Raw genomic sequence first — 13,216 nt, 5'->3', positions numbered from 1 at the left:
ATATTAAAATGCTGATGAATTTTTGGGATGGTTTTTTTTTTTTTTTTTTAAGGCAATGCAGATAACTGAAGTTAAGATTGGGGAAAATGACAAACTCGGAGGTCCAAAATCGACATATTTCTCCCTCCAAATGTGAGGGTGGGAAAGTGAGTTTTCATAATCAAGTCTGGGCCACATATGCAGCAAAAAGGGGGGAAATGTGAGAATTTGAACTAGAATCTGGTGGTAAAAAGCATGGGAGCTCATAGGTGAATAATCCAAGCACAAGCATGGAGAAAAGTACAGCTTTCAAAAGTAAAAGACACAAAAGACATGTGAAACAGCCTCCTGATTGTTGCTTGGTTTTTGTTCAGTTTAAATATGAAAAGTAGTTGTCGGAGGATACAAATTGGATCAGAGAAAGAGTGGGAGGAGGGCTGCTTGGCCATTTTGTCTGGTTATTTCCTACCCTCAACTGCTTTCCTATCTATATGATAAATGATAAAGGTACCCAATTCTTCCATAGTTTAAAAGCAGCTTGATGACAGCAATTTTGATTAGCAAAGTAGCATAAGGGGGAAAGGTTAAGTGCTCCTCCCCTTTCCTGCTCCTAATCAAACCTGCAGTCTCACAGTCTCCTGAGAACAGTTTTCCTGCTAGAACAATGAAGGGTCAATGATGTAGTCTATGTTTTTGAGACACCTCAAATATTTTTTCTAGCATTACCAAAATAATAATAATAATAATTATCCATTCCACTTCATCAAGGCTACATTGCATTCCCCTCTGTAGAAACAAATTTGTCATATGGTGTTTGTTGTTGTCGTCAATTTACCGTTAATTAGCTAACAAGTACCAGCACAAACGAACAGAAGTCAAAGGAAGGCAGAAGAGCTATATTAAACAATAGCTGCTACTATCTCCAAATATGGAGAGCGTAACAATTTCAGCATCTGAAACTGCTTGATGGGTTTTTAAATTGCAGCATTAAGAGTTTCACTAAAAAAAAAAATCTTCTAAATAAAAAAATTAATGGAAAAAGACCAGCCTCTGCTTTAGTTATAAGAACACAAGAATAGCCTGCTAGATCGGGATCCTGTTCTCACAGTGTCTATCCAGATAGCCAGTGCTAGATTTAGAGTGGTGCTGCAGGTTCCCCAGCAGAGGGTGGCAATCCAAGGAGAGCAAAACTGAGAAGATCCATTTGGGAGGGGCCAATTTTGCCCTGTCCCAGGGTGCCATATTATGTCTAATTTTTATTAAGTTTTTCTGTTTTACATTTTAGAATATTCATTTGAACAACCTTAAAATATCAATGACTTCCCTTCTTCTGGTGTCATGGTTAAGAGCGGTGGACTCGTAATCTGGTGAACTGGGTTCGTGTCTCCGCTCCTCCACATGCAGCTGCTGGGTGACCTTGGGCTAGTCACACTTCTCTGAAGTCTCACCTCACAGAGTGTTTGTTGTGGAGGAGGAAGGGAAAGGAGAATGTTAGCTGCTTTGAGACTCCTTCAGATAGTGATAAAGCGGGATATCAAATCCAAACTCCTCCTCTTCCTCTTACCCTCCTCCTCCTCCTCCTCCTCCCATGGTTCAATTTGCATGCCATAGATCCCTGGATATTTTACACAAACTAGACCATTCAGTAGTAGGACTTGCCAATCAGAAGGTCGGCGGTTCGAATCCCCGCGACAGGGTGAGCTCCCATTGCTTCGTCCCAGCTCCTGCCAACCTAGCAATTCGAAAGCACGTCAAAGTGCAAGTAGATAAGTACCACTCCAGGGGGAAGGTAAACAGCGTTTCCGTGCGCTGCTCTAGTTTGCCAGAAGCGGCTTAATCATGCTGGCCACATGACCTGGAAGCTGTACGCCAGCTCCCTCGGCCAATAAAGTGAGACGAGCACCGCAGCCCCAGAGTCGGTCATGACTGGACCTAATGGTCAGGGGTCCCTTTACCTTTACTTTAGACCATTCAGTATTCCATTTTTACATCCATCAAAATGTACACAATTTTCACCCATATATTCATTCAATATTTTCCAATCTTCTTTAAACGTATGTTCTCCTTGTTCTCTTACTCTATAAGTTAAGTCTGCCAGCTGCGTGTGTTCCATCAATTTAAGTTGCTATTCTTCTTTAGTTGGGACATCACTCATTTTCCATTTTGAGGCTAACAAAACAAGGGCCGCAGTAGTGGCATACATAAATAGCCTTTTTTGACACCTGGGAATTGCCATTTGAATTATCCTCCAATTATCCTCCATTATGACGTAGCCTTATACTCCATGAATTTCTTTAGTCCTCTTTTAAAGCCATCCAAACTGGTGGCCATCACTGCCTCATACAGGAGCGAGTTCCATATGCGATGCTTGAAAGATAACTTTCTATTGTCTGTCCTGAATTTCCCAAAGTTCAATTTTATTGCATGTTGTTCACATGTTCTAATGTTATAAGAGAGAGAGAAACTTTTCTCTACCCACTTTCTACATACCATGCATGATTTTATAGACTTTTATCATGTTTTATCATGTTTTTACCTGTTCGCATTTTCTCTAAACTAAAAAGTCCAAATGCCATCTAGAAATCACAAGTGTGAACTACCCTGTGCTCTTCATCCACATATAGCTAGCTTGTTTGTTTATACAGCCATTTCTATCCTACCTTTTCAGCTCTAAGCATGGCCTTTGAGGCACCTTGCAAGTCATATGTAAGCAATATTAAAACAATCAATAAATCAAAATCTCAGAGGAGCAGCACAGGAAAAAAGCCTTCTACATCTCCATGCAACTACAAAATATCAGAAGTCAGAATCAAAAGATGCTCTGTCCCTAAGCTATGGTCTTGCTCCTTGATGGACCAGGTTCTCCATCCCTGAATTAGAAAAATGGTCAGCAAAGAGGTTTGTTGTTTTATAATAGTCATTCATTCATTTCCTACCTTTCCCCCTGACTCAAAGTGGCTTAAAGCTAAAACAGAAACACCTAAAAACATAGGGGGAAAGGTGATAATTAAAAGAAAAATTAAACATTGATAAAATATTATTAATATCATTAATAGAATGTTAATATTTAATATATCATAATGCAATACAATATATATGATCTGTTAAAAAAATTAAATAGACCAACAGAAAAAAATGAGTCGCATACCAAGATGAAGTGATATAATTATAAGAGAGCAGTAATGAAGAAAGGATGTAGATATGGAATGAAGTCCAGTTTCCCTGTTATATTCCACACATCCCATTGTGTTTGCCTAGATTGCAATCCAGAATACTATGCATCCATTATTCATTTCGATGGCAATATAAAAGTGCCCTGATTACCCATTTTTTTTAACATCTCACCAATTCAAATGTAAGCACCTCTTAAGCACATTCCTGCTTTTTAATGACTTACTTGCAGATTAAAAACCTCTGGTACCAGTTGGTGGGTACATGTTTTTTAAACTGGGAAAAGCAGCCTAATGTATTTGTCATGGACTGGATAAAATTTCTGAAGAGCCTAACTCGGTAGCTAAGCTACCATAATTAAATCAGAGCAGTTGCAAAGTCTGCCTTCATTTGCATAGTTACAAAGGCAGATAACTTTTCTAGCGAAAGTTAGGGGTTGATGGTGTGGGCGAGTGTGCATCTCTTTCTCTAAGATCTTTAGCAAATTGGCTAAGGAAATGTTCGCACTGCCTGGAACATCAGCTGCTAACAAAGAACAATTTATAACCCAGCTATTCCCCACCCCCATCTCAAAAAGGAATAGGACAGTGACAGCTTTTGTAGAAATACCTGCTCTATTGCCAACCACAAGGCTACAGCAATTGATCTTGCAACCCATCTTCCATACTTGCAAGCTTATGTTTGTGACAGTGAAGTCTTAAAGATAGCTAAATTTATGCTCCCGAGGCAGCTATGGGGACTCAAAGCTAAGTGAACATTGCTCCTGCGGGAAAAGAACTGCATCCAAAAGTCCGAAAAGCTGTACTTTGCTGTCCCTTAAGTCTCAACACCAATTCCCTTTCCATGCCAAGTTTCCAGTCGCTCTCTTTGAACACACTTTCCAATGTTTTTCTTTCAAAATAGGTTTTCTGGTGTATCCCCAGACTCTGGCATAAATATGTCCCAAGTGTATACTATAAGGTTACCAGATTTTTTTCAATGAATCCGGGGACACTTTTCAACTTCAATGGACTGATTTGTAAATCTGGGGACTGTCCCCAGGAAATGGGGACGTCTAGTAACCCTAGTATACTAGCCAATTCTAGCCAACAACTTCAGGCACCATTGAAACATGGTGAGTGTGCAAGACCCTCAAGTAGACGCCACTCATTTGACCTGATCATGGTCTCATCAAATTAGTGGGGCAAAAGTGGGCATTCAAAGGCATTGGGACAATTGACTGCAATGGAATTTAGTCATGAATGAGCTGCTGACCAATAGATGATTTCCAACCCATTCCAATGTTGACTGATCACAATGGATTTGAATGTTTTCCTGGTAGACCTGAACACAGCCCCACTGAAAAATGTGGAACCGGGTGTTTAGGTCCCATTGATTGCAATGACATTGAGTAGCAAGGAACATTCATTGGACTAAGCCTGAAGAATGCCATATTCTATTATTTTTTGTTTGGAATTTAATTTTTATTTTTGCCACAACCCCAGATGTTTTTTTCAGCTCCTGTGCTGCTGATTTGTTTGGGGGTGGCAGTGGAACCTATATAATTTCTTGACTTCATCCATTTTATCGTCCTCTACAGGAGGAAGAGAAGTCAAGAGATTATCACTTCACTTCACGAAGCTATATAGTCAAAATCAGTCCTCTACTTCTGCATAAAAGCTTTAGTTTCCATCAAAAATGTTTCAGTGCGAGGGCAAAGGACATTAAATTTCTTTAAAATATATTGACTGAAATACACTGAAAGAAGCTGAGGGAGGTGTGCTGAAAGCATGACCTCAATTTTTACTGTAATGGAAAGGAAGCAAAAGGGGATGGGATAAATATCTGTGTTTCCTTGAAAATTGTGCAGCTATTTGCAGCAGGTTAATCTCAGGGGAAATTTGTAATAAAAATAATAATACAAAAAATGTATTTTATACTTAATAGCTCTTTTGCTGCTATAAGGCTACTGTTCCTGTACTTTCTAAATCATAAAAGTTTATACATAATTATATAGGTAAAGGTAAAGGTACCCCTGCCGGTACGGGCCAATCTTGACAGACTCTGGGGTTGTGCGCCCATCTCACTTAAGAGGCCAGGGGCCAGCGCTGTCCGGAGACACTTCCGGGTCACGTGGCCAGCGTGACATCGCTGCTCTGGCCAGAGCCAGAGCCGCACACGGAAACGCCGTTTACCTTCCCGCTGGTAAGCGGTCCCTATTTATCTACTTGCACCCGGAGGTGCTTTCGAACTGCTAGGTTGGCAGGCGCTGGGACCAAGCAGCGGGAGCGCACCCCGCCGCAGGGATTCGAACCGCCGACCTTTCGATCGGCAAGCCCTAGGCGCTGAGGCTTTAACCCACAGCGCCACCTGCATCCCATACATAATTATATAGTGACATTTTAATATATATAAAGCTACGACTCACTGTTCCTCATTGGTTAAATAATTTCCCTTGGTTCTCGAAAGCCAGACAAATTCCTCTATCTACAGCAATTGCTAGACACCCTCTTCAATTCATTTTTTATCTTTTAAAAATATTTTTTAAATCTTTTGTCTTGTTTTGTTTCAAATGTTTAAATGTTGTCCTTTGTTATTATATTGCTTAATTTTCCTGTTGGCTTTTTAGAAACTGCTTTGTGATTTACTCATTTTTTAAAAAATGAGAAACAGTATACAAATACTTGAATGGATTAAAATTAATAAATGATTTAGGTGCAGGATACTTTAAAGACTGTTTTCCAGGATACCTTAATTGCCATATGATTTTGACTCATATGTTTGTAGATCCTAATAAAGCCATTGCCCGGTTCTGAATTTTAAAATGTTAGCGACTGAGTTGGGTTAGGATGGGTTTGTGGGTGGGAGGGTTGGAGAGTGCTGATCAATTAACTGATAAGTTTGCCATCTTCTTTTATGGACAGTGGCTCTATGAATTAACAGCTGAGCAACAGGCAGTGCTTTGTTGGGACTGACTTATTCAGCTTCTAATCTCTAACTTGGAACTAAGTCCATAAGTTAGAGGATTGTCCATACTTCTGCATGACTGGGGCTTAGAAAGCATGAGTCAAAGTGGTTTTTCCACTTAGCCCACTTTCTAGGCAAGGGTTCAAGCATTTTTGTCTTTGCCCTGCCACTGTCTCCTGGAAAACCTGCTTGCTAGCTGTAAATTGGAACAAACGGCAACCCCAATTGCTGTTTGTTCTGATTCAGTGCTATATGAGCCAGCTTCTAGGAGCCAAGCCCCCCCCCCCCACCGGTATATATATTTTTTAGGGGTCGGGCCCTCTCAATGTTCAGAGAGCATTCAGCAGTGCCCCCTTGCTCCTCACAATGGTGCGCATGCAATGTCAAGAAGTTGCGTCGGGCCCCCTCAGTCAGCTTGAGAAGATGGTACCCCTGTTCAGTGTTAAAGATCGGGTTTCCCTGGGGGAAAGCAGTGGGGCAAACAAAAGGGTGGATAAGTCCTTAATCTCGTGACTACAACATCCAGCCTATGATTTTAACAACAACAAAAAGAATCCTCATCTTTCGCCAATCCCGTGCTATCTGCAGCATGAGTGGAAGAGTTCTGAACAACTCAAAGGCTTACAACCATTTTTGTGACATTTTAGTGGGTTCTTATTCAGGCATTTTCCACCTGTGGATTTTCTTAAGCCTCTTAAACTTAAATAACTCTAGAAAAAGTGGGAAATGTGGAATGTGGAAAATCAGTGTGGTGAATAGACAATATTACATGCCCGTTGTGTGGCACTGCCATAGAGAATAATTTTTCAGCAGGCTTCATGTGGGGTAGTAACCTATGAATTAGCTCCACAAAGGAGTCGATCAAGTAGATGGAAAATATGGCAGTGAAAGAATGGCAGGATTTTCTCTCATTAACATTTTGACTGGCCACCCACCACACAAACGGCTTTATACTTACTGCAGAAAAGTTGAGATCTCTATCATTTGCCAGCAAGATATCAAAAATGATTGCAAATAAATACATGGAATCCATGAACCCAGCAAGCCTTCCGCAGTTGGCAGGAGCTCATCAGCACAGCCTTTGATTGTGAACAAGGCAGAAATATTGCCAGGGTTTTGCTGTGTGTTGTTTACCCAGCATGCCTGCGCAGCCCTCTCACACTCAAAGGAAGGTGAATAATATTTAACAGAACATTTAATTTCAACTGAGTGGAAATGGTCTTGTCTCCATTACACCTGGTGCTCATGTGCATATAATTGTTTTTGGACTGGATGGTGCTGAATTATGGATATAGTAGGAAGGGTAATTATGCATATCGTCAGGGTAATGCCCAATGGGCAAGTACTTGGCAGAGGGGAAATGCTATCTTTCATTATGTATGGTAATAACAAGCCACAATGAAACAGCAAGGTAAAGAAGAATGTGCCAGCCCTTCACAAAAGCATCCCTTGCTTCTTTGTGAACTGTACAAAATATTCAGGGGAAGGGCTGTAGCTCAGTGGTAAAGCATTTGCCTTGGGTGCAAAGGGTCCCAGGTTCAATCCCTGACATCTCCAGGCAGGGCTGAAGTAGATCCTGGAGATCCACTGCCAATATTGATGAGTCTTGAGTGCAGCTTCTTATGTTCCTATGTAAAATATCGAGGTGCCAGGACAGGATTTGCTAATGACCTGCCATGGATTCAGGGTGGGAATATGTCCTTTTCTGCAGGGACAATCCTCTGTTTTAATGGATCCTCTGTTGGACAGTTGTCTGGACAAAGTGCAGTTAAAGATAAGTAGGGCCTTGAAGGGACCATTAGTGGTTAGCATCTGGAATGAATAAGCACACCAGTCACTAGGTGGCTATCTTCTGCATCATGGTGAGATGTGCTATATTCTATTTACATTATAGTAATTATCTCTACATTTCCATATTTTTGTACAAATAAGCAGTCTGTATTCTCTGTTTTTGGTGATGTATAACTACCTACCTATATAAGGGCCACAGGTGGTGCTGTGGGTTAAACCACAGAGCCTAGGACTTGCCGATCAGAAGGTCGGCAGTTCGAATCCCTGTGACGGGGTGAGCTCCTGTTGCTCGGTCCCTGCTCCTGCCAACCTAGCAGTTCAAAAGCTCCTCAAAGTGCAAGTAGATAAATAGGTACCACTCCAGTGGGAAGGTAAACGGCGTTTCCGTGCGCTGCTCTGGTTCGCCAGAAGCGGCTTAGTCATGCTGGCCACATGACCCAGAAGCTGTACACTGGCTCCCTTGGCCAATAAAGTGAGATGAGCGCCGCAACCCCAGAGTCAGCCACGACTGGACCTAATGGTCAGGGGTCCCTTTACCTTTACCTTAACTACATACATGGAGTTTTGGGATGGATGGCACCTGTGCACTTCACAGCAAACTGACAACCTTGGAGTAGCTCAAAGACTGGCTCGATGCTGGTAGGGTTAGGTAACTGCTTCCTTCACCCTAGGAGCCCAGTTCTTTTCAGGGCTAAAGATATGCATGAAAACCTATGACTCAGCTACACAGCTGCAAATAAAACATTTTACATGTGTTGTCAAGTGCAATATACAAACGTGGCACTAGATGGTGACAGTGAGCTATGCAAAATTCAATGTGTTTTTCAAAACTTTAATTTTTAAAGCATTTTCACAGCGTTTTTGGTGTGTGTAGATTCCACCCTGGAAATAATGGGAAGCCTCCAGAAAGTAGAAGGAACATTATGTGCCAGAGCCATCTAGTCTTTTTCTCTCAGAGACTGGGTTCTGGCTACTACTGCTTCTGTCCATTCGAGCCGATGGGAGAGAGGAGGTGTGCTCATCAAATAGCTTAATGCCAATACTAAGGATGATATCCCACAAGAGATAATGGCAGGCTCTGGACTGTGGCTTGGGTGGAAGGTAGAAAATGAGACCGTTGTGTGTTGCCAAAAGGAAACCAGATAAGGGATCAGTTCTGCCACCCCTCATACAACCGAGTACATAAAAACAGTCTTGTGACTTTGTGTGTATGGATGGCTCTACACTGTTTCCTATTTGCAAAACCTGGAGTTTCATTTTCCAAGCAGTCACAATCTTGGGAATGCTGTTTCATAAAATGGGTTTGTCCACCCGATTGCCACTGAACTGTGAGCCCACAGACTCCTACAGGTGATCATTTAGGGACCAGTGAAGGATGGACCGGGCCAACTAATGAATGGCAAGAGAAAGATGCAATTTCCCACTGAAAATGGAAACAACTTTGAGCCCTAAAATCACTCACTCTTCTAGAAGTTGTGGACACGTTAAAGATTAATTCTTGCTTAACCATAAATCCTTTAAAATAATCTGCCTGACAGAACAGTAAATTCTCATCTCGGCCGTCTTGCCAATCAGTAGACTGTGAAACTATAAACAGTTTTCATTCACTTGAAAAAAAAGAAAATCTGTGATAACTGTGACTCTGGAACACTGATTGAAAATAAATGAATGCTGCACTCCAAAAACACTTGTAGATTTAAAGAGATCACAGATTAACATGTTGTTGGCATCTTTCATGCTGTAATGTTACTTGAAACAATGGATTAAAGGAAGAAAGAATTCATTAGAATGTGGTAATGAATAATTGTGCTGAAAAGAAGGATAATATCATCACCACCACCACCACCATTTTAATTATTTTCCAGAAGGCTAGTGTGTTGGAACAAACACTTTAGAACTTTAAATATTATATATCCATAAGTTTTAGTGGAATGATGGTGATTTGCTATGAAACAGCAACTGTTATCTGATGGTCTCTGATTGTACTTTTTAATGTGATTTTAAAATTATACATAGATATTATTGTGAACTGCTTTGATATTTTTATATATTTTATGTGTTATATGTTCTATATATATATTAAAATGAAAATAGAGGCAGAGCTCCACCACTGCACCTGAACCACACCAACCTCCCCGCTACTTCCCCCTCTCCATCCTGGTAAACCCATTTTAGGAAAGCAGCATTGCAGTTCCACCCCACCGGAATGTAACTATGCACACACAGGGCTCTGTATAAATTAGAACCTGTAAGCTGCCTTGAGCTAGGGTATGTATAAACCAGGCATCCCCAGACTCGGCCTTCCAGATGTTTTAGGACTACAACTCCCATCATCCCTAGCTAAGAGGACCAGGGGTCAGGGATGATGGGGATTGTAGTCCCAAAACATATGGAGGGCCAAGTTTGGGGATGCCTGGTATAAACAAACAAGCCAATAAATGAATGTATGAATGAATGAATGAATGTCTATACCAGGCTTCCTCAACCTCGGCCCTCCAGATGTTTGAGACTACAATTCCCAGCATCTCTGACCACTGGTCCTGCTAGCTAGGGATCATGGGAGTTGTAGGCCAAAAACATCTGGAGGGCTGAGGTTGAAGAAGTCTGGTCTATACACTGGTTTCACTTACTTGAGAGACCAGACCAGGTGATTTAGAAATCAAAAATATGGAGACAAATTTGGTTGAGAAGTTCAAAAGCATCCCAAGTGATCTTAGCAATTTTCAGTGGCAACTCTGGTATCACATGAAACTAAAGCTGACTTGGTTCAAAAATTCATCATGACCAGAATGGTAACAACAACAACATTTCTCGAGTCGTATACGATTGATTGCACTGGAGTTATATATAGTCAATAATATTGAAGAGCCATTAAGGCTGCATATCTATACCCACTTAAAAAGGGAGGAAACATCACCAAGTAGACATGCATTGGGTTGCATTGTAAATCTGCGAAATCCTATACATCTCTACTCAAAAGTAAGTCACATTGAATTCAATGGAGCATAGGATTGCAGCCTAAGGTATTAAAAATTATTCCAAAGTTATATGAAAAGTGTGACGCAAATCTAATGCAAAAGTTTAACATTGTAGAATGTTTACCATGCATTTGATAAAAAACTTTTAATTTACAGATGGCTATCCTCAAGAAGAAATGATTTATAGATGGAGAAAAAACTCAGTAGAAGCTGCAGACCAGAAATCCTGGAGACTCTATCAGTTTGACTTCATGGGTCTCAGAAATACCTCTGATATTGTGCAAACATCTGCAGGTAGGTACAATGCAATAACAATGAACCTTCTGGCCTGAAGGTTTAGGGGTTCAGTACAGCCCTTTCCTACATCAATAAATGTGAAACGTGGGTCAATATAACCAGCACAGTATTGAAAAGTGGGCAGCCATTGCCTTTAGTAATCCACACATTGTTAGACTCAAACTCCCATCATCCATGACCATTGGCCATGACTGCCAGGGCTGATAAGAGTTAGAGTCCAACAGGGTCATAGGTTCCCTTGCCGCGTAATAAGAGAAAATACTTCCCCGGGAAACAATTAACTTACTGAATTTACTGCTACAAGCTGCGGTGATGGCCCTTAGTGCATTTTTTTTTTTTTGAAGAGTTGGGTAAATTAATGGGAGATTAACCTATCAGCTGCTGTCAAACTTGGAAGCTCAATGAATGAAGCTCCATTTACGGAAATAGTATGCCTTCACCAACCAGATGCTAGGCATGGCAACCATCTTTGTGTCCTATGTGTATGCTTCCAGAGGCATTTGGCTGGTTTCTGCTGGAACAGAATCCTGGATGCAATGGACATTGGTCAGACCCAGCAGGACCGTTCAAATGTTTCTATGTTGTCAGCTTGACAGCCCTGGCCATCTGTCACATTGAAGGAGAGAGTTAGGATTCTCGTACACAGTCTGTTGCTGTACAGAAACATTTCCTTGCTGACAGTGTCATGCCCAGTTGAATAGCCCAGTCTAATGAGATCTCCTAGCACTAGTCATTGGAACCCAGACACCTGTGGACCGCATCACAATAGAGTCATGGCACCTGCATCAAGATCCAATCCCAGCTCAATAGTTGGCGTACCAATAGACCTTTGCTAACATATCTAACAACATGCTTTAATGCTTTTATGATGCTTGCCCTCTATGTGCTGTGTGTGAGCTGCATAAGGGTGCCTTTATGAACTTGTCCAGGATAGGGCAAAGCTGAGCTGTGTGGTGGGCTGTGGACAAAATGTGTTTAGAGGTTGTTTAACTACGATCAGGATCAAAAGGGATTTCCCAGCTCTGCTGGGAATATCACAAACGAACAAAGGAATTCCCAAGGCATTAATGCAAACAACAAATGCTTCAACTGCAGGTCTTTTTCAGAGCATATGCATACAATGCTTTAATATGAAATTTATTATACATGGCAGAGCTTGTATATGAAATTGAAGTGTGGTGGGCTTCACTGCTGCACCCTCCCAGCTTGGCCCCTTGGCCCCTTACCACACCTTACTTTAAGAGGGGCAGGATGATGCACCAGCAAAAAAGAAAGAAAAAAGAAAAAGTCTAATGTTGATGTTGGCACTGTCCATTTAAATGTTCTCACAATCCCTCTGGACCCTCGATGTAGTGTCACCCGGGAGTGAGGAAATTAAAATAGCATATGCCAGGCACATCGCTGAGAAGAGGACAGGTCCTATGTGACTGTAGTGATATTTCGGATTAGCAGCCGGGTGATCAGTGGGTCCTCCTGAGAATTTGGTGGCAGGAGCAGCACCCACCTTTTCTTGGTAACCCGAAGCAACTCTGGCATTGGGGAAGCCTGCTAAGGAGCCCAGCCTCATCCCACCCTGCCCCACTGACTGCTACTGAGCCTAAGCTGATGGGTAGCAAAAAGTACCTTGCAAATAACTCCTAGGACTTAAACCTAATGTTGTGTAATGAAATATCTGCTGCACTTGGTAGACTGAAAATCTCATTCAAGCTAAGCACCATCTAAAAGTTATAAATGACTCTGAAGTATGTTAGATGGATCAATATGTCACGGCAAGTCCTACAGCCATGCATTGTCAGTAACAGTCTGCTAATTTAATATGAAGTGATGGATTCCTCAAAGATGAAATTAAACAGATCAAGCTTTCCCTATTGGGACACATTGCACAGAAAGAACAAAACACCCATCTGCAAGTCAATGATTTATGGGCTCCCCATCCACATCAATAATGCATCTTTGTGGTTAAAGACCATTTCCTCGCTAAAATGCAATTAACATATTACTAAATCTTGTGATTATATGGTTCAGTTGAAGTGATCATTAACAAATGAAGCCAA

The 13,216-nt window shown here is 41.4% G+C and overlaps 1 protein-coding gene across 3 annotated transcripts in view; it reads left to right on the top strand.

Annotated features, from left to right (window-relative positions):
• GABRG3 (gamma-aminobutyric acid type A receptor subunit gamma3) overlaps nucleotides 1–13,216 on the top strand; it is a 309,531-nt gene that overhangs the window by 266,941 nt on the left and 29,374 nt on the right. For all 3 annotated transcript variants that reach the window (XM_079972872.1, XM_079972871.1, XM_079972873.1), the window contains one exon: nucleotides 11,022–11,159. In XM_079972872.1, the coding sequence (XP_079828998.1) occupies nucleotides 11,022–11,159 (138 nt within the window). The remainder of the gene's footprint in view (nucleotides 1–11,021; nucleotides 11,160–13,216) is intronic.

This window comes from Podarcis cretensis (assembly GCF_951804945.1).
Source record: "Podarcis cretensis genome assembly, chromosome: 4".
Classification (NCBI taxonomy): domain Eukaryota; kingdom Metazoa; phylum Chordata; class Lepidosauria; order Squamata; family Lacertidae; genus Podarcis; species Podarcis cretensis.
Note: the sequence above shows the minus strand (reverse complement) of the source record. Positions and strands in the feature narration are given on the sequence as shown.